The sequence below is a fragment of the Salvelinus sp. IW2-2015 genome, linkage group LG6.2, assembly GCF_002910315.2.
Source record: "Salvelinus sp. IW2-2015 linkage group LG6.2, ASM291031v2, whole genome shotgun sequence".
Taxonomy (NCBI): Eukaryota; Metazoa; Chordata; class Actinopteri; order Salmoniformes; family Salmonidae; genus Salvelinus; species Salvelinus sp. IW2-2015.
This window is the reverse complement of record NC_036846.1, coordinates 14,752,833-14,774,263: the sequence shown is the minus strand read 5'-3', so window position 1 is coordinate 14,774,263 and position 21,431 is coordinate 14,752,833. Positions and strand designations below refer to the sequence as shown.

The following is a 21,431-nucleotide window of genomic DNA, read 5'->3' as shown; positions in this document are numbered from 1 at the left end:
CACAACGTATCAAGTCAGATTAAATGACATTGTTTATTTGAGGCTTATTGATGCGCAAAACACTAAACAATATGGGAATCCAACCAATCCATTGGAGAGATTAAGTGTAGATCTATCCATTGTTCTCTGCAATACATTGAACTTCCAGAGATAGGCTCATATGACCTTAAAAGGAGAAAGAATTTGGGCACCTATTAATATACCAGTGATGACTGCACCCATAACATAGCACTGGGACGTCCATAATGACACTCTTTTCCCTTTATCGTACACTACTTTTGAACAGGGCCTATAGAGAATACAGTTCCTTCATAAAGTATTCACACCCCTTGACTTTTTCCACATTTTGTTGTGTTACAGTCTGAATTTAAAATGGATTGAATTGAGATTTGTTGGTCATTGGCACAACACCCCATAATTTCAAAGTGGAATTATGTTTTATGAAATCTTTACAAATTAATTACAAATGAAAAGCTGAAATGTCTTGAGTCAATAAGTATTCATAGGAGAAAACTGAGGATGGATTAACAACATTGTAGTTACTCCACAATACTAACCTAATTGAAAGAGTGAAAAGAAGGAAGCCTCTACAGAATACAAATATTCCAAAACATGCATCCTGTTCGCAACAAGCCATTAGATACTGCAGAAGAATTGGCTAAGCAATTTACTTCTTGTCCTGAATACAAAGCGTTATGTTTGGTGCAAATCCAGTACAACACATTACTAAGTACCACTCTCCATATTTTCAAGAATAGTGGTGGCTGCATTATGTTATGGGTATGCTTGTTATTGTGAAGGACTGGGGAGTTTTTTAGGATACAAAATAAATGGAATGGAGCCAAGCACAGGCAAAATGCAAGAGGAAAACCTGGTTCAGTCTGCTTTCCACCAGATACTGGGAGATTAATTCACCCGACAGCAGGACAATAACCTAAAACACAAGGCCAAATGTACACACAAGTTGTTTACCAAGAAGACGGTGTTCCCGGAGTGGCCGAGTTACAGTTTTGACTTAAATCTGCAAAAAGATCTACGGCATGACTTGAAAATGGTTGATTAACAAAAGATCAACAACCAATTTGACATAGCTTGAAGAATTTAGAAAATAATAAAATGGGCAAATATTGTACTATCCAGGTGTCGAAAGCTCTAAACAGACTTACCCAGAAAGACTCACAGCTGTAATCGCTGCCAAAGTTGCTTCTATGAAAGTATTCACTCAGGGGTGTGAATACTTATGTATACAGAACAAAAACATAATTGCAACATGCAAAAATTTCAAAGGTTTTACTGAGTTACAGTTCATATAAGGAAATCAGTCAATTGAAATAAATAAATTAGGCGCAGCCATAGTTGGGCCTAGTAGGGCATAGGCCCACCCACTTGGGAGACAGGCCCAACCAATCAGAATTATTTTTTTCTCCACAAAAGGGCTTTATTACAGACAGAAATACTCCTCAGTTCAATCAGCTGTCCGGTTGTCTGGTCTCAGACGATAGCGCAGGTGAAGAAGCCCGGATGTGGAGGTCCTGGGGTGGCGTGGTTACACGTGGTCTGCGGTTTTGAGGCAGTTGTGCATACTGCCAAATTCTCTAAAACGACGTTGATGGAAGAGCTTATGGAAGATAATGGAAGAGCAATGAACATTAAATTATCTGGCAATAGCTCTGATGGACATTCGTCCAGTCAGCATGCCAATTACACGCTCCCTCAAAACTTGAGACATCTGTGGCATTGCGCTGTGTGACAAAACTGCACGAATGGTCTTTTATTGTCCCCAGCACAAGGTGCACCTGTGTAATGATCATGCTGTTTAACCGGCTTCTTGATATACCACACCTGTCAGGTGGATGGGTTGTCTTGGCAAAGGAGAAACGCTCACTAACAGGGATGTAAACAAATGTGTACAACATTTGAGAGAAATAAGCTATTTGCGCTTATAAAAAAATTGCTAGGGTCTTTTATTTCAGCTCATGGGACCAACACTTTACATGTTGCGTTTATATTTTTGTTCAGTATAAAATTGGATAAAAATTAAAAAAATACATTTGCAAAAATGTCTAAAAACATGCTTTCACTTTGTCATTATGGGGTAATGTGTGTAGATGGGTGAGAAAAATATATTTTGAATTCAGGCTGTGAAACAAATCAAAGGGTATGAATACTTTCTGAAGGCACAAGGGTGCCATTTGGGATGTATCCTGGGTGACAGTCATGCCAATAGAGATTATACAGTCATGATTCTGATCAAAGTCTGATCTGTGGGCCTGGACATTGCTGAAATGTATGTAACATTGCCAGGGCTAGATTTACAACTGTATGCAACACGTTATGTCCTTGTCATAACAAGCGCAGCAAAAGGAAAGGAAAACACCGGTGGTTAACGAAAGAAGAGGCAAAGTACTACAAAACAGGAAAGCAACTATTTTAATTCCCCGGTCCAAGTGAAGTTCAACAAGTTAACATCATCTCAACATTCTTCATCGGATTGAGACAGGCTTGGTTGAGGGGAATAGTAGTGCAACAAAAAAGGCACAAAACCACATCTTGGGGGCAAAATTAACCAGAGGTCTTATGTATTGGTACAGAACAGAATAATGAGCCTGATAATAGAAACATCATCCTTGGTCAAACACAATGCATTTCACTGGTTTATTTAAAAAAAAAAATCAGGCTGTTCATTTACCTGCTCTGAAATGCAGAGGTCTGGAAATAAGTTTCCTTTCTGTCCAAGCTTTGGTCATAAAAATAATTAGTGCTAGAATATGTAAATTATTATACTTTCTATTATGAGGCCTGGGCAGTGTTCAGAAGGACACACCGTAGCAACTGTTTGCAACGAAAAAAGGTTATTGTTCAGGCAGTACCTCCCCGTTTCAAAACGCCCTACCTACTGAACATGATCCAGGTAGTAAATGCCTTTAGAGGAAAAGGATATAGGGACACTCCTGACAGCAAACCAACATAATTTTGTTTAGTCTATTGCAGAGTCCCTACTCTGCAATAGACAAATGGCTCTGTCTTAACAGAGCCATTTGTGATACCAGACCCGAGACTATACCGCTGTCTTCCTTTCCCTGAGAGGGGACTTCTTAACATTGTATTTTCTCTCGAACATCAAAATCACATGTTTATGCAACTGCTCCAAATGCTGGTTGGTACGTGTCTTTGTAAAGTTAGTCCTAGTACAATAAAGGGACACTAAGAGAAGATTAGTGCAGGGGGTATAATAACATTTAAATTACAGGGAATTCAAAAAAATTACAGGATATTTTCTAATTCTACAAATATTTAACAATGGATACTTACAAATTGAGGCATTGCTATTCATATCTATGAACTTTCAATAAATTCTTTGCACAATTTCAAGTCCCTATTTATCCCAAATCAACAATTAATTCTATACAAGAGAGTAATTAATTAGAAACATAGAAATATAATGCAACACAAAACAGAAGTGAGAAAAAACAGCCTCATTCATATGAGCCTCTCTGGGAATAAAGAAACTTATGGCCTGTTATTAAGAGGACCCATGATACTTCACTCCATGCAATTTACATCCACACACACCTGGTGCAATACCACTGATTATGTTGACAGGTTTTGGTGGTAAATTATTTCAGTCATTGTTGGTGTAAAAAATAGCAAAACGGTCAACTTTAAAAATTACTGTTGGGTGGGGTGATAATTAGGGTAGGAGTCTGAACAGGGAATTTGCTGGGGGTAACGTTAAGGAAAGATACATTTCTTCCTTCCATTTCCAATTGGATGCCATAGAAGCTTTGGGGATGGGGAGCCAACGTGTTGTGGGTGGCTTGGGTGGGGGAGGATGGGAAGGAATGGGTAGAGGCAGAAGCAGCTGGGATTGGTTGGATTATACAGACTGGTAGCCGGTGCGACTCTTCCTCCGGCCAATCAGGTAAGAGAAAAGCACAAGGACGATTAGGAAGCAGAGGGCCACGCCCACAGCGATGGGCACCAGAAAGCTCAAATCAGAGTCCATGAAGCACTCCACGGCTGCCACAGAGAAGAGACAGAAGAAGGGTTAGCGACATTAGCATGCTAGCAATTAGTCAGTAGAAAACACACATTTTAGTGAAGAAACAGGATTTGGTTAAGCTCTTCACAGACAACATGGATGACGAGGCTCGAAAAGCAGCAAGACGTCAGATCAGAACCCAGACATTCATCTACCACATGAGGGCGGTTCTGTCAGAGCATATTCGGTGATGGCAGATCTACAACAACACCGGGATTCTGTCAGAACATGGGCAGTGACGGCAGTTAGGAAAATATTTGGCCGTCATCTGCCATCTATAGTCAACCATGTTATAAGTGAGGAATAAGAGTCAGCCAATCAATTCTAAATATATCTACAAGAACTGTTACATGCCAAATGTTATCAACAGAGCCACGCAATTTCTTTAACACAAACATCTTCTCCAACTCATTGTTTCATGAGAAAGAGCTTTGCTTCAGGTGAATTTCACAGTAAGGTTAACTATGCACAGCACATATCAATTTGTAGTTAAATTACAATCAACATGTATCCTGATGAGGAAAGATACAACCTCAGTGGGGTCATTTAGAAGTGCTCATAGCTAGAGCCCTGGTTTTTCTTTCTCCCAATGAAATATGCGATCAATACAATGAGCACCAGCACAGCCAGAGCAGCTCCCTGTCGTATCGTCAATCCTCCGCTGGGTGAACGTAAAGAAAGTGGGCATGAGGGACGTTTCAGGGTGAAAGGTAAAACATGAAAATGGTGAATGCATGGTCATACTAGGACGCTTCTCAGTCAAGAATAGTTGGAAATCAAAGAGCAATTTACTAAAATGACCAGGGACCAATAAACACTTATTTTCATAATCGTAAAATATAAAAACAAATGTTCCACGCCATTATTTTGGGGGAAAATTTCCATTCCCATTTAATGCAGCTAAAAGCCTATTGAAAAGGAATTCAAAAATGAACATTTGTTTGGAGTTACACAGAAGAAAATACAATGTATCTTACATTTGGAGGATGGGCCTGTCCTGTAATAGAGATTTCCCTTTTCTTAACATGATGCATTTTGAATTCATAAAATAGGAGACATTTAGACTAGTGGAGAATCCATTAAATGTAAAGATATCAAACCTGAATGAATCTCAAATGGACAAGCTTCATTGAGTAAGGCACACATTTGTCACAATCATAACATTCATTATCATGTCAAGTAAATGAAAATTGGGAGTAGTAAATGTTAAGATTCCAAAGGGTATTTTAGAATTGATTTTATACAGGGTCTGAGAAGCCAATTTTAGAATCATAGTAACAAACAGGATTTGTAGAAAAGCAGTCAATTTTCCAAGACACCTCACACCGGACTGTAAAGCAAGAATCCAAAATAATATTTGATAAGGAATAAATGAATCATTCACATAATCTGAAGAAAAATTGGTTGAATCAACAGCAATTAAAGGCGGCAATCAAATGTATTCATGTCTCATGCTGACCACCGCACTACAACATAATTCCCATTGTATCCCATCCTAACAGTACAAAAATATACACATCCTGTGGACAATGACCTTTACTACCACTCTCTGTCGATAGGTACAACTTACAAGGGGTTAACTGGGCAGGGTTGGGGTTAATTCCATTTAATTTCAGTCAATTCAGAAAGTAAACAAACATTCACATTCAAATGTTTCTCACTGAAGAGCAGAGAGGACAATTGGAATTAGAAATCAATTTACTGAAATTGACTTGATTGTAAAATGGAATTGACCCCAGCTCTGTTTACAAGTTCCCCATACTAACTGGCAGCTTTCCGGAGCAACACTGCAGCAATGGCTATACTATACACAGGTGTAATATTGCAGCACGCATTTTGAACTTACGTCAAACTTACTGAACGGTTTAATGCATATGTACAAAATAATCACCATCTGCGAAGAACACATTTGAATGGCAGCAAATAAGTCAACTACAGCTATCCCTTTTTGAAACCTAATGCCAACATGTCATGACGGGAGAGGGGGTTTGGTTTCATTTCTCCTTTCAGGTTCATCTTTTACATCCTCATGGACTTTTCAGAGTTAAATTAACACTTCAAGGTAGATTTCACACCTCACAAAATTAGCCCGTCAGTCAAAGAGTTAACACATAATTCTGAGACAAACAGACATTAGTGGCAAACATTATGTCAACTAGAGCCGTGTGTGAACATATAGGGACAGATCCCTTGTTTGGTAACGTCAACTTGGAGAATGCACTATATGCCAATAATACTACTGTTTTTTAATGTGGCCACACAGATTTCAGTCGTAAAGTCTTCCCTTTCCAGATTCAAACTACTGTGACTAGTAGATTATCAGTAAGGGGAGAGGAGAGTGAAGCAGCAGACCTTTATCCTGGTTAGTTAGTAAGGAGTTCCTGAGACAAATCAACAAAGCTACTCAATGTTGTCTCATTTAGCTGCAAGGCAAATTCAAAAATGTTCAAGTTGTCAAAATGTTGCGCTGCTACAATGAATTGTGAGGATGAATGAAACCACAAAAGAAAGATTGAACAAAAATGTACACAGACATTAAATAAGAACATATGAAACAAAAAAAGGTGAGGGAGAGGGGGCGGGAGCATGATTCACAGTGACAAGGGCACAGCACCCAATTGTCATAACTCCTCGTGAAAATGTGCAAACAGTAGCACAAGTACTCTGACCGGAGTTTCTATAAAATGTGCTACTTGATCAAAAGAGAGCCTACACTGAACAAGAATCATCTGGAAAGTGATGCAAGGAAATGGAGTGTCATAAGAAACAATCACTTTCAGAGATTCTGCAATAAATAAGGCCTTCTATACTGTACTGGTAAACACAGAGGCAGAGAATCCTGCACTGCTCCTTTCCAAAAAAAAAGGGGAGAAGGGCGGAAAAAATACAAAGCAAATCAAACAAAAAGGGAAATTACACAAAGAACATGGGTGGTCCAACCTGGTCCTGGAGAGCGTTTTGAGTATTCAGATTTACCTGAACAAAGCTACTCAAATCTAAACCTAAGCGAAGCTAGCCTAATCTCAAGTCTAAAAGCAGCTCTTAAGAGTGGCTGAAGTAAAGAGACTATAGTCTGACTATTCCAGTTTTGTGAGTCAGTCACTAATGGAAAGATTACACAGCCAATCCAGGATCAGGCTTTGGGACCCCCCTGACACATAAGGATCAAACTGTTCTGGATTCATGATCACAGATGGATTTTTAGAGGGTTTGATATCCCACATAGGTCTTCCTTCGACCAATCACGTAAGCAATCACTACAATGAGAATCAAGCAGGCCAGGGCGGCACCAACAATGACTGGGATTAAGATGCTGGTGTCATCCAGTGAACATTCATGGGCTGCAGACGAGAGAGAGAGAATCAATGAGCACGACTCGGAACATCTCATCTTCTCATGATCATTTGGTAGTTAATCAGTTTAAGCAGGGGCAGAAACATGGTATAGTATAAAATACATATGAACATTTTAGTTATTTAGCAGATGCTATTATCCAGAGCAACTTAAAGGAGCAATTAGGGTTAAGTGCCTTACTCAAGGGCACAGATTTTGTTTACTTAGTTGGTTCGGGGATTCGAACCAGGGAACCTTTCGGTTACCGGCGCAACGCTATTAACCGCTAGGCTACCTGCTGCTCTAAATACTTAGCTGTTTCTCACCAAACTGGACAGTTGACCTATTCTACTGATACCAATAGTGGTTATTATGGCCTATGTCTCAGTTTCAAGCATATTTGCTGCATTTGGCTCTAGTAACCCTAGTAAGCTGTAGCATATGGCTAACACAACACAAAGGTATTGATAACAATTCACCATCTCAGAGTCACCTACCTGTAGCAAATTCCCCTTTTTCAACCCCAAAGGGCTGGACGCGAAGCTTGAACGTGTAGAGAGTGAGCGTTTGGGTGACAGTTAATGTCTGCTCCTTGTTGCACATGTAGGAGCTGCCTACCGCCGCCGCCCAAATGGACATGTTGGTATTGTCTGCAAAGACATCCGCCCCTGGACGTAACACACAGAGTGAGCAAAGAGAGTAGAGGTTTTAATATGCATTGTATATACTGTGTATGTATGTAATGTATAGTGTTTATTTATTATAAAGCCGCACTGTGTCCAAGACAACTTTCCCCTGGGGGACAATAAAGTTGATCCTATACTAACTTCCACAAAGGGACTTGGTTTTCTACGCTAGTGCTTTCTGAAAGGGTTTGTAGTGCTAGGTTGCCTACCAGTGGCTGGTTTCACTGTGACGTTCAGAGCGTGCAGGTGGAACTTCTTGCTGTCCTGTAACGAGCAAGGAAACACCTTGAACAGGAGACAAACAGACCTTACGCTGCATCCTACCGCCTTAGTCCAGCTGTCTACAAGCTAAATGCAGACAACCAGGATAATAACGGCCTAGGTTTCAGATATTTGGCCTCGTCGACTTACGTTGCTGAAAGTGAACATGATGGTGATTGTGTCCGATGTCAGTATGAGGTTGCTGCTGTTAACCCCACAAGCCCCGCTCACGTTAGTCGCACTGGGCACCAGGTTGATGGTCTCCACTTTCTAATAAAGGGGAAAGGGAGAGGGGGATACCTAGTCAGTTGTACAACAACGCATTCAACTGAAAACGCAGGTTGATAAACAACAAGAACATTAACATACTAGTAACAACTACCCATCTTCATAGACAAGTCAAGTTCTCTGTGACAAACATGTCTGAACCCTTTCTACTGAACAGGCAATTGCATGATAAAGATGAGAAAACATCAAAAGGGCCAATTTTAAAATGGCTATACTATGTGTATACATACGTCTCCTTGCTTGAAGCCGATCCGCAGGCCGAAGGTGGCCATTAAGCAGGCTGTACTGTTGAAGTCGGGTGCGATGCTGTAATTTCCAGTGGTGGGTGTGGGCAGTGTAGGGGTAGGGGTAGAAGTGGGGGCAGCTGTGGTGGTAACGGTCGTGGTGGGCGCCACAGTGGTGGAGGTTAGGTCAGCAGCGCATACAGTGTCTGTGTAGGAAGAATAGAGATACTTTTCAGAGAACCAACAGGGTTGGGATCAATTCCATTTCAATTCAGTAAGTAAACTGATGTTCAGTTCACTTCTTGATTTGATTGTATTGAAATGGAATTGACTTCAACCCTGGAGAACAGACACAGTAATAGTGTTTGACATAATGCACAATAAATCAGATAATTTTGTCACAGTTGATCCTACAATGGCCTGATGCTTGTTCTCGTACAACCTACCGGTGTCACTTTTGCTGCCGTTTGTCACAAACGCCTGTAAAGTAACATCATACAGTGTCTGAGTGACAGACTCTACTCTCTGGACATTTTCGCTCTTGCAGGAGTAGTAGGTATCCACACCCACGTTGGTGATCCTTGGCTTTGCGGTCACAGACTTGGTTTCTAAACCCAAGAGAGATTCAGTCAAATATCTGTATGCGTCATATCAACTACAGTACCGAATTGGTATATCATGAATGAACAGTATCATGACAAGGCTGTGTAGTCACTAGTTACCGTTTGATGTAGAGTTGGTGAAGATGCTTGAGTCATTGAGGTTGTAGGTGAAAACAATGGAATCTACTTGGTATGTTTTGTTGTCCTTAGTGAATTCAACCACCCAGCTGTGCCCGTCTCCAAAACCGAGTTTCAATGTTGATGTTGTGTTATTGCAGGTGCTCCCTTCTGTTGTCACATTTTCAGGCAGTACAAAAAGAACCGTTTCGCTCTGAAAGGGGACGAAAATATTGGACAGTCATTAAGAAAGTGACAAGAGGGGAATCCCATTCCTGTCAAGTACTTTCTCAGGAACAGGGCTATTTCAGATGCTTAGGTCATGAGAAAATAGTACTGTTGACATAACTTAACAGTGTGTCCGTTCTTATGATGGATTAGGAGGAAAAAAAGGAACAAAATAATATATTTTATATCCTGGGAAATATCTAGGCCTATAAATCATCCGACTGAGATGGGAGTTATTAAAGAGAAGAAAAAAAACGTTTTTTTTAATATAAGGCCTATAACTTTGATGAACCCTGGTGAAATAGACAAGCCATGACAATTACAGGATACAGTTGTGGCCCAAAATAATGGCACCCTTGCACTTTTTTCAAGTAACTCACAATTTTCCACCAAAATACGTTGAAATTGACCAAAGTATTTGGACTCCACAATTCTTTATTTCACTGTTATTACAGAACCTTTATTTTTTATTCAGAACTTAATATATCCATTTAAAATAAACAGAAATGGCATTGACAAAATGATCCACACCCTATACTTAATATTTGGTAGCACAGCCTTTGGTCAAAATAACCGCAATCAAGCGCTTCCTATAGCCATCGATGAGCTTCCTGAATCTCTGTACTGGAAGTTTGGCCCACTCCTCGTGTAAACGGTTCCAGTTCTCACAGATTTGAAGGGTGCCTTCTACCAACTGCTGTTTTCAGATCTCTCCACAAGTTTAATGGGATTTAGATCTGGACTCATTGCTGGCCACTTCAGAACAGTCCAGCGTTTTGTCTTGAACCATTCCTGGGTGCTTGGGGTCATTGTCCTGCTGGAAGAACCATGATATTTGATGGAGACCCAGCTTTTTTTGACACCGGGTCCGACATTGCGCTCCAAAAGGCCTTGGTATTGTCCTGATTTCATGATGCCATGCACACGTTCAAGACACCCAGTGCCAGAGGCAGCAAAGCAACCACAAAACATCACTGAACCTCCTCCATGTTTGACTGTAGGGAAGGTGTTCTTTTCTTTGAAGGCTGAATTTTGTTTTCTGTAAACAGAGATGGTGTGTTTAACCAAAAAAGCTCTAAGTTGGTCTCATCTCATTCTCCCAGACAGATTTTGGCATGTTCAGGTGTGTTTTGGCAAATTGCAGTCAGGCAGTGGCTTGCATAAGTATTCACCCCCCTTGGAATTTTTCCTAATTTGTTGTTTTACAACCTGGAATTAAAATAGATTTTGGGGGGTTCTATCATTGGATTTACACAACATATCTACCACTTTGAAGATGCAAATTATTTTTTCTTGTCTCTATAAACTTGGCACATCCAGCCACTGGGATTTTTGCCCATTCTTCAAGACAAAACTGCTCCAGCTCCTTCAAGTTGGATGGGTTCCGCTGGTGTACAGCAATCTTTACGTCATTCCACAGATTCTAAATTGGATTGAGGTCTGGGCTTTGACTAGGCCATTCCAAGACATTTAAATGTTTCCCCTTAAACCACTCGAGTGTTGCTTTAGCAGTATCCTTAGGGTCATTGTCCTGCTGGAAGGTGAACCTCCGTCCCGGTATCAAATCTCTGGAAGACTGAAACAGGTTTCCCTCAAGAATTTCCCTGTATTTAGCGCCATCCATTATTCCTTCAATTCCGACCAGTTTCCCAGTTCCTGCCGATGAAAAACATCCCCACAGCATGATGCAGATGGTGTTCGGGGTAATGAGCGGTGTTGGGTTTGCGCCAGACATAGCTTTTTCCTCGATTGCCAAAAAGCTAAATTTTTGTCTCATCTGACCAGAGCACTTTCTTCCATATGGTTGGGGAGTCTCCCTCATGCCCTTTGGTGAACACCAAATATGTTTGCTTATTTTTTTTTTTAAGCAATGGCTTTTTTTCTGGCCACTTCTGTAAATCCCAGCTCTGTGGAGTTTACGGCTTATGGTGGTCCTATGGACAGATACTCCAATGTCCGCTGTGGCGCTTTGCAGCTCCTTCAGGGTTATCTTTGGTCTCCAAACTGTTTAAAGGCACAGTCAACTTAGTGTATGTACACTTCTGACCCACTGGAATTGTGATACAGTGAATTATAAGTGAAAAAATCAGTCTGTAATCAACTGTTGGAAGAATTACTTGTGTCATGCACAAAGCAGATATCCTAACCGACTTGCCAAAACTATAGTTTGTTAACAAGAAATTTGTGGAGTGGCTGAAAAACGAGTTTAATTGACTCCAACCTAAGTGTATGTAAACTTCCGACTTCAACTGTATATATACTGAGATCATGTGACACATAAATAAAGTCCACCTGTGTGCAATCTAACTAATTATGTGACTTCTGATGGTAATTGGTTGTACCAGATCTTATTTAGGGGCTTCGTAGCAAAGGGGGTGAATACATATGCACGCAGCAGTTTTCCGTAATTTTTTTCATTTCACTTCACCAATTGGGACCATTTTGTTTATGTCCATTACATGAAATCCAAATAAAAATCAATTTAAAATTACAGGTTGTAATGCAACAAAATAGGAAAAACGCCAAGGGGGATGAATACTTTATTTGGCACTGTAGGTCTTTCTCTCAGCAGTGGTGTCCTCTTGGGTCTACTACCATATAAATCTCTTAAGGGCCCCCTTAGTGGCCAAGTCCAGGGAGGTTGGCTACAGTGGCATGGGCCTTAAACTTCTTGTTAACATTACATACGGTGGAAACATGAACATCAAGGTCTCTGGAGATTGTACATGCTTGGCTACAATCTTGTATCTGACCTCAGATAATTTTCAGGTTCTTTCTTTTCTCTATGCTCATTGCGGTACACACAGTGACACGAAATAGGAGAATGAGTCCTTTTCTCTATTCAAACTGATTGAATTAGTAATTTTTTATTTAGCAGACACCTGCAACTCACCACAGGCAAGTTCAATTCCAAAGTAAAGGAGAATCACCTGCTTGAAATTAATTATTTGAAACTACTTCTAGAAAGTGCCAATAATATTGCCCGGGCAATTTTACGATTTCTTCGTGGAATAAGCTAACATTTAGTAAATTATTCCAATTTTTTTGTTCTTTTCAACTGCAAACCAAATACATGTATATGTGGATACCAAAATATTTATTCATTTCAAGACTTTTCAGGAAGAAATGGTTCATTACTTGAAAAAAGTAAAAGGGTATCAATATTTTGGCTCACAACTATTTAGTCAAGAGGGGGGAAAAAACTAAACAGAAAATGGATGAACAGAAGACATTTCTCAACCCTATACCCAGAGTCGATATTCATGTAGTCCGTTTATTTGTGTGGCTGTTCTTGGCTCGCTTAATGTTCTGTTCGGTAGCCAACTAGCACTCACGTGGCTGCAAGTAATGCTTAAGTTGTTACAAGTGTATTGATATAAGTAGGACAAGTGATGACTGAGAAAAAAAACATATCAGAGTCGTCTTTCGATGGCTATGCATATTCATGGCATGAGGCTAGTAGCATAGCATCCCTCTCCCTTGAATACAGGCAGGTGACATCAACAACAACTTATATTCAATCATATAAACCTCACTTAGCAAATAAGCCATCATTTTTTGGGGACCAAATTTGACACTTATTGACCTCCATAAAACGACTCCTGGGCGAAACAACGAAAAAAACGCCACCTGCTGGAGGGAGACATTTTGAGTCAAGTTCACCCGCTCCTCTCTGCTAATACCTGATGGGAGTATTGTCCTCTCCGTGACTGAATTAAGAACATTATTTCTCACAGTACGAAGCTTGACTCAACACTTTAATATAGCAGTGCGATACCTGGAATGCTTTAAGAGTTCTCTAAAGGCTTAGATGTACTAGCCTGCAAATTAAAACCATTTAAATAGGAGTAAATATACAGATTACGCACCTTATTTACACCAACTTCATAGGTGACGGAGAAGTTGACCATCAAATTGGCGTAGAGGCATAATTTATTCTCTGTGTTGTTGACTGACACCTCAGTCGAATGTGACAGGTGGAGTTCTGCAATAGAAATAAACACTCTTGCATTTCATAATGAGAAGACACAAAAAAACACGAGGCAGACTTGTAAATAAACCCCTTTTCAATAAATTCAAGGTAAACACACATCTTACCAGCATAGGTAGGCTAGTCTAACATGCATTTTGGGTATTTTCTACTTCCCTTAAATAAGTAGCCTAATGGCCTCAAATCACTGTAAAAGTCAGAGTTGGGAACACGCCATAGGCTAACGATTTCCTAACCTTCATTTTTAAACTGTTGATTAAACCGTTCATCAGCGGATTACTCTCACATGGGACTAACTGGTAGGTCACGGTTAGGCTTGACCTGGAGTGACAGGGACCACGTCACCCCGAGTGACCTGATATCAGAGGCCCTAGCTTGCAACAGAGGACTCTGGGGCCATTTCTCAGGCCAAATGAAAACATTCTAATGGAAATATAAATTTTATGCATATGAAGGGGGGGATCAGAGATTTACTACTGAAAACAAAACTAGGATTCTGACTGTATTGAATATTAAAAGTGAATCCTGGCAAGATATCCATGGGCTCAACGTGCACATTCCTTCTATCAATCATAACAAGGGGATTGGTTTACAGACAGCAGCTGCTACAGCAATCACTTATCTAACTGGGAGGGTTTAAGACACGGTTCCCCAATCGGTTTTATTTGGCCCCCCTTCCCAAAATATGAGCAAAAAATAAATATCATTTTTTATATACATTTTTTTTTATTGTTGGACATTAATTTTTGGATGCAAGACAATTGTCGCCCAAATCTCACCAATGGCTGGTTTGTAGACAGGTGTGATGACGCAACACATTGACTTGGTTTAGTTGATTTTCAACAAGGCTTTGTTTTCCCACAAGCTTTTATTTGGGGTAATAAGGTTATATTAATTGCCTATGTAAACACTAAATGTTGAGTGATTCGGACCCCCACCAGCCTTCATTAGGCACCACACCTTGTGCACCTCTTGCAAATGTATTTCTTGCGTTTAATAATATACAGTATTTATCCTTCAAATCAGTTTTGTCATTAAGTCTATTGTAATATGGCTTATTTCTACTGAATGTACACAATAACATTTTTGAAATCCACTCCAAGTGATTTTTTTTTTTTTTTATCTGTTACCAAGTATAATTGAGAGTCGTGATCATAATACAAATAATAATTAATTGGATTTATATAGTACTCAAAGCACTTTACATAGTAGGGGGAAACTCACCTTATCCACTATCAATGTGTAGCACCCACCTCAGTGATGCACAGTGACCATTTTTGTACCAGAACGCTGGAAGGAAGTATTTACTCAAATAAAATGCAGGTAAAAAATACATAAAATAAATAATTAAAGTGCAACAATAAAGTAATGAGGCTATATACAGGGGGTACCGGTACAGAGTCAATGTGCGTGGGCACAGGTTAGTTGAGGTATTATGTACATGTAGGTAAAGTGACTATGCATAGATAATAAACAGATAGTAGCAGCAGCGTAAAAATGGAGGTGAGGGTCAATGAAAATAGTCTGGGTAGCCATTTGAATAGCTGTTCAGGAGTTATGTCTTGGGGGTAGAAGCTGTTAAGAAGCCTTTGGGACCTAGACATGGCGCTCTGGTACCGTTTGCCGTGCGGTAGCAGAGAGAACAGTCTATGACTAGGGTGGTTGGAGTCTGACAATTTTTAGGGCTTTCCTCTGACACCGCCTGGTATAGAGGTCTTGGATGGCAGGAAGCTTGGCCACAGTAATGTACTGGGCCGTACGCACTACCCTCTGTAGTGCCTTGCAGTCGGAGGCCGAGCAGTTGCCATACCAGGCAGTGATGAAACCAGTCAGGATGCTCTCGATGGTGCAGCTGTAGAACTTCGAGAATGTGAGGACCCATGCCAAATCTTTTCAGTCTCCTGAAGGGGAATAGGTGTTGTCGTGCCCTCTTCACAACTGTCTTGGTGTGTTTGGACCATGATAGTTAGTTGGTGGTGTGGACACCAATGAACTTGAAGCTCTCAACCTGCTCCAAAACAACCCCTTTGATGAGAATGTGGGCGTCCTGTAGTCCACGATCATATCTCCTTTGTCTTGATCAGATTGAGGGAGAGGTTGTTATCCTAGGCACCACACTGCAGGTCTCTGACCTCCTCCTGATAGGCTGTGTCATCGTTGTTAGTGATCAGGCCTACCACTGGTTGTGTCATCAGCAAACTTAATGATGGTGTTGGAGTCGTGCCTGGCCGTGCAGTGAACAGGGAGTACAGGAGGGGACTGAGCACGCACCCCTGAGGAGCCCGTGTTGAGGATCAGTGTGGCAGGTGTTGTTACCTACCCTTACCACCTGGGGGCAGCCCATCAGGAAATTCAGGATCCAGTTGCAGAGGGAGGTGTTTAGTCCCAGGGTCCTTAGCTTAGTGATGAGCTTTGAGGGGACTATGGTGTTGAACGCTGAGATGTAGTCAATGAATAGAATTCTCACGTAAGTGTTCCTTTGGTTCGGGTGGGAAAGGGCAGTGTGGAGTGCAATAGAGATTGCGTCATCTGTGGATCTGTTGGGGCGCTATGCAAATTGGAGTGGGTCTAGGGTTTCTGGGATGATGGTGTTGATGTGAGCCATGACCGGCCTTTCAAAGCACTTCATGGCTACAAACGTGAGTGCTACGGGTCAGTAGTCATTTAGGCAGGTTACCTTGGTGTTCTTGGACACAGAGACTATGGTGGTCTGCAGGGGCGGACTGAAACAATAATTCAGGCCAGGAATTTGACTCCATCCCAGGCCACCCTGTTCACGCAAACCACCAGACGGCTAATTTTGTAGGCTAACCCTATTTGTTAAAGTAACGGGTACCAAACTAGTTATAAATTTGGCCAAACATTTGGGACTGACCAACAAGTAGCCTATCTGAACACTGAGTTTAAGGTATGCTATGGTTATGGGTCCACCATCAATCTCACTAGGAATACACCAATCATAGCACATACAAATGTACAAGGCTAGACACACAAAACAATTAGCCTACACTTTTTAAAAAGAGAATGAGATATACAGAGTTAGCTCAAATTATCTCTATATTCAAGCATATCGAAAAACTTCACACACATTCACTGAACATAAGCTACAACAATGTAAGTAAGTATAATACAAAAGCCAAAAATGCACTCTTCAAAAAAAAAATTGATTACAATGTTCACTCATTGGTGCCCATAAAGCGAACAGCACAAAAATAAACACATCTATACACTGAGTCAATGAAATTGAACATTGGCTACATAACTGCAAGTATAATACAAAAGTCCAAAAAACATGCCTCTGTACAAAAGCTTTAACTCAAAGCAAATTGTCTTTTACCCATGTCAGCCTGTTAAGAGTCATAGCATAGCTACTTCAGAGTAATTACCACTAGTAAACCAGTAGGTGGCACAGTAACTCACTGCCATCTTGTCAATGTCGTCATCTTTGTCAAGTCCCATAAGAATCTCCTTCTCTGTTGCCATCAAAAGGAACGTGTCTAGGTTCTCTTGAGTGAGGCAGGTTCTTAGGCAGTTCTTTATGAATTTTAGGGTGGAGAAGGTCCTCTCACAAGCCACCTGAGTGATGGATAGGGTGAGGAGGAACTTGTAGCCCAAACCAATGATGTGATACACATCCTTGAGCAGATTGTACTGAGACAGGAGAAGATTGCAGCACATCGGGCAGTTTTTACACATGGAACAACTTCTGCTCACCAACTCCACACTTTCATCAGGATCCTCAAAGCCTTCCCATGATTCATCACTGGCGGCGGCAGCCCTGGTGTTGTACTCCTCCAATGCTGACTGTTTCAGTCTTTCCCACTGTTGTGCAAGGCTGATCAGTTCAGCCTGCAATGCCTCAACAGCGGCATGTTCATCAAATTCCAGTAAGCATTTGCTGAGCTCCTTCATGGCTGTCTTTGGAAGGCCCTTTTCTCTGATCTCAAAAAAATGCTTCGGATTCATGCAAGAGACATCTGCACACAGCACTGTGTTTGCTGCATAATGGCGGTGAATACTTTCAACAAGTGTCCAGTACCACATTGTGGATCTTGATTTTGTAATCCATGTCAGCATTAGCAATGGGCTCATCTTCTGACAACTCACCTGGTTCTCTTCATTTTTTTGTTTTCTTCTCTGGGAGAGCAGTCTGAGCTTCAGCATCACAGTCCTGCTGCTCCTCCAGAATGCCATTGGCCCACCCAACAAAGTTGTCTGCTGCCCTCTTCACACCCACAAAGTCTCAGGCACACTTTCTCAGGTTATCCCCCACTTTCTCGGGTTAACCTGCATCATCCAATCTACTACTGTATTGAGCGAGTCACTGGTGCTTCCTGCTTTAGTTTTTGCTTGTAAGTTTGAATCAGGAGGATAAAGTTATAGTCAGATTTGACATATGGTGGGCAACGGAGAGCTTCGTAAGAGTCTCCGTGTGTGGAGTAAAGGTGGTCTAGAGTTGTTTTTCCGTCTGGTTGCACATGTAACATGCTGGTAGAAATTAGGTAAGTAAGTTTCCCTGCATTAAAGTCCCCAGCCACTAAGAGCGCCACCTCTGGATGAGCATTTTCCTGTTTGCTTATGGCCTTATACAGCTTGTTGAGTGCGGTCTTGTGGTGGTAAATAAGACAGCTAAAAAAAATATAGATGAAAACTCTTGGTAAATTGTGTGGTCTACAGCTTATAATGAGATACTCTACCTCAGGCGAGAAAAACCTTGATACTTTCTTAATATTAGATATCGTGCACCAGCTGTTATTGACAAATAGACACAAGACTGACAACCTCTTGTCTTACCGGAGGCAGCTGTTCCATCTTGCCGATACATGAAAAACCCAGCCAGCTGTAAGTTATCCATGTCGTCGTTCAGCTACGACTCGGTGAAACACAATATTTGACAGTTTTTAATGTCTCGTTGGTAGGATAGTCTTGATCGGAGCTCATCCAGTTTGTTATCCAATGATTTCACGTTGGCTAATAGGACTGATGGTAGAGGCAGACTATGTTCCCGATATCTTGGCTCTTCTTCATGCAAATGATGGGGATTTGGGCCTTGTCCAGTGTCTGAAGTAAATCTTTCGCAGCTGACTCTTTAAGAAAAAGTATTGATCCAGTACGAGGTGAGTAATCGCTGTCCTGATATCCAGAAGCTCTTTTCGGTCATAAGAGACGGTGGCAGAAACATTATGTACAATATAAGTTACAAATAACGCACAAGAAAAACACAATAGCACAATTGGTTATGATTAGGTGGCCATGATGGAATGTGGCCAGGTTGGGACTTTACCCATGAGGGGGTGAACACCCCTACTCTTACAATAAGTTTTATGAGATTTTGATTGACCACAGTCAGGACACCAATTTTAACATCCCATCTGAAAGACAGGAGCCTAAGCAGGGCAATGTCCCCAAATTTAATCAAGGTTTGAAATAATTATATTTTTGTCAAATATGATCTGTTTAGCTTTCTTCCAGTCAATTTGTAGTCTAAACGTATTTATTGTTATGTTTCTCCGGCTGGATCTAGTTGATCCCTGGTTTAAGCCGTTTCACAATTAAACAACACTGTTGGCAAAGGGCAATCAAGAGATGCTTGGTCATGAGTTGCTACAGATTGTACGCGAGCGAATGTTAAAAACCAACGACTGTTGGTGTCCATTACTTGGCGTTACAGGAAAGCAGGTTAGTTTGTATGGGGCTCTCTTGTAATGGACACCAATCTTTAGTATATAACTTTATCTGGGGTAAAAATCTGTAGCTAGGTCACGAGACAACTTCCTGATCAACAAGCTTGCTAGGTAACGTTAGCTAGCTAAATAAGATAAAACCTTCGAGGTGTGAATCCTTAATGTCCTTTAAACTAAGATTTTGGATTGAACTGGATTTACAACAGTAACTGGTTGCTGTTGCTATTGATAGCTACGAAAATGTCATGCAACAAAGTGTGACTAACGACGTTAGCAGATTATAACTAGCTAGATAGGTGTTCTGAGCCAAGTCATCTTGTCACACGTTGTTCCAAATAAATTGGATGAATGAAACGGGTGGATTGTTGACAGGTTGAGGTTTGATAGACACAATAATGACGATATAAAGCCGAATACAATGTCTAAACATTGTATAACCCCATGGCTATAACCCCATGGCTATAACATGGGGTTATAGCCAAAGACAGAGGAACAACTCGTTATTTTCTAACAGCAGGCGCGTTACCTAGCTAAATAAGCATGACAGGTCAACAGTTCCAATAACTTCCAAGTCTGAGATTATGGATATCAATTTATTTTTGGAACCAACGTTAAACTAAGTTATAGTTAACGTTTGTTTGCTATCTACTGGCGTAGAAAATAAATAGCTATCAAGCTAACAATCTGGTAGAGGATAGGCCTGAAGTGACGGAGCACCGAAAGTTTACTCTTTTGTGACCCCCAATATTAGCCAACGGTGACACAAAGCAATATTACTTTCAATTGTCTAAACATACCATTTCCAAGAGCCAGGAACAAAATCACAAACGCGCACCAAAACATGATAACTTGGTAGCCAAAACACTTCACCCAGAAACAACAGCGTTCGACTTCGGCTACCTTCCAAATGTGCAGCTCGAGCGCATCTACCGCAAAAGCACCAGGAAATTAAAGTCATATGACTTGCGGGCAGAGCTTCCTATAATAAGCACGTATCGGAACTCCGTATCGGAACTCCACAATAAATGTGCTTTGAATAAACTTAGTTGCTACTTCTCCCCCTGAATAAGTGACAAAATATGAATTTTGTAGAATCATGTTCCTGTTTATTTTGTGACACACATCACCCAAACAACCAATCAAAAGATACTATTTCCTCCCTCTTTTTGAGGGAACACATTTTACTATTTACATTGTATGACAATATGGACAAAGATGGTTTAGAAACTCTGATATGGATAACTTCTTGTAATAAAAAGGTGCAGCTGATATGTTGGTAACCCAATATTATATACTACATGCCAATACTATCTTACTATTGGGGGGGGGGGGGGGGGGGGGGGGGTTGAGATGTCTATGAAAATTAACAGATATGAAGGGGGGAAAAACAAAATAGAAACACTGACAATTATTTTAATCTGAATCAATAAAACAAACATTTATTCAGACAGGGCATAAAGTCCAGTCAAGCATGATTTCTCAATAAACAGTTTCATCTGTTGAGATATCAAACAACTCCATCGATCCACAAACACAAGGCCTTCCATAAAGCCTACAGAGAGGACTTACAAAGAATATAATGCTTGGAACTTAAGAGATATCATACTTGGGAACATGAAGGGAAACAGGGACTGATGTGGCTGTMCTTTTAATAGTATATAATCTCTGTCGAAGTTCGCAACTCAAATTTTAATACATTTGTAAAGTCATGTCTATAAAAAAAGAAAACATTGAAACAGTCAGGGCTAAAGTAAAATGGAAAACTAAATGCATATAACATGTACAAGTTAAAGTGTTTGTTTAGCAGCATTAACAAATCATATAACAAAAGTGCTCTATTTTTGGCACATATTGTCAATTCCTCATATTGCCTTGCTACTTCTTAACAATCGTCCCATTGATTGCTGTTGTTGATGTTAATTAACAGGAGTAGGTTGCGACTAATAGCTACTGAGAATTGTATGACTTGGCTGCA

At 40.6% G+C, this 21,431-nt stretch overlaps 1 protein-coding gene across 4 annotated transcripts; it reads right to left on the bottom strand.

Annotated features, from left to right (window-relative positions):
- Positions 1-14: 14 nt before the first annotated feature.
- Positions 15-20,536, bottom strand: LOC111965866 (lysosome-associated membrane glycoprotein 2). Of its 4 annotated transcripts, none has more exons than XM_023990249.2 (9): positions 20,254-20,536; positions 13,651-13,766; positions 9,557-9,767; positions 9,281-9,442; positions 8,841-9,040; positions 8,473-8,592; positions 8,271-8,325; positions 7,873-8,043; positions 15-165 (listed from the first exon to the last, which is right to left on the bottom strand). In XM_023990249.2, the coding sequence occupies exons 1-9, from the start codon at positions 20,297-20,299 to the stop codon at positions 113-115; spliced, it is 1,134 nt and encodes a 377-aa protein (XP_023846017.1). In that variant the 5' UTR covers positions 20,300-20,536; the 3' UTR covers positions 15-112. The 4 variants fall into 4 exon arrangements, with proteins under 4 accessions (XP_023846017.1, XP_023846014.1, XP_023846018.1 ...); XM_023990246.2 differs by lacking the exon at positions 15-165 and adding an exon at positions 3,230-4,020; XM_023990250.2 differs by lacking the exon at positions 15-165 and adding an exon at positions 4,617-4,703.
- Positions 20,537-21,431: the final 895 nt, after the last annotated feature.

Coding starts and splice junctions, on each gene's coding strand:
- LOC111965866 (XM_023990246.2), bottom strand. CDS start 20,299: ATGTTTTGGTGCGCGTTTGTGATTTTGTTCCTGGCTCTTGGAAATG. Junction 9,768..13,650: donor ATGAAGTTGGTGTAAATAAG/GTGCGTAATCTG, acceptor GTCCCCTTTCAG/AGCGAAACGGTTCTTTTTGT. Junction 9,443..9,556: donor CACCAACTCTACATCAAACG/GTAACTAGTGAC, acceptor TCTTGGGTTTAG/AAACCAAGTCTGTGACCGCA.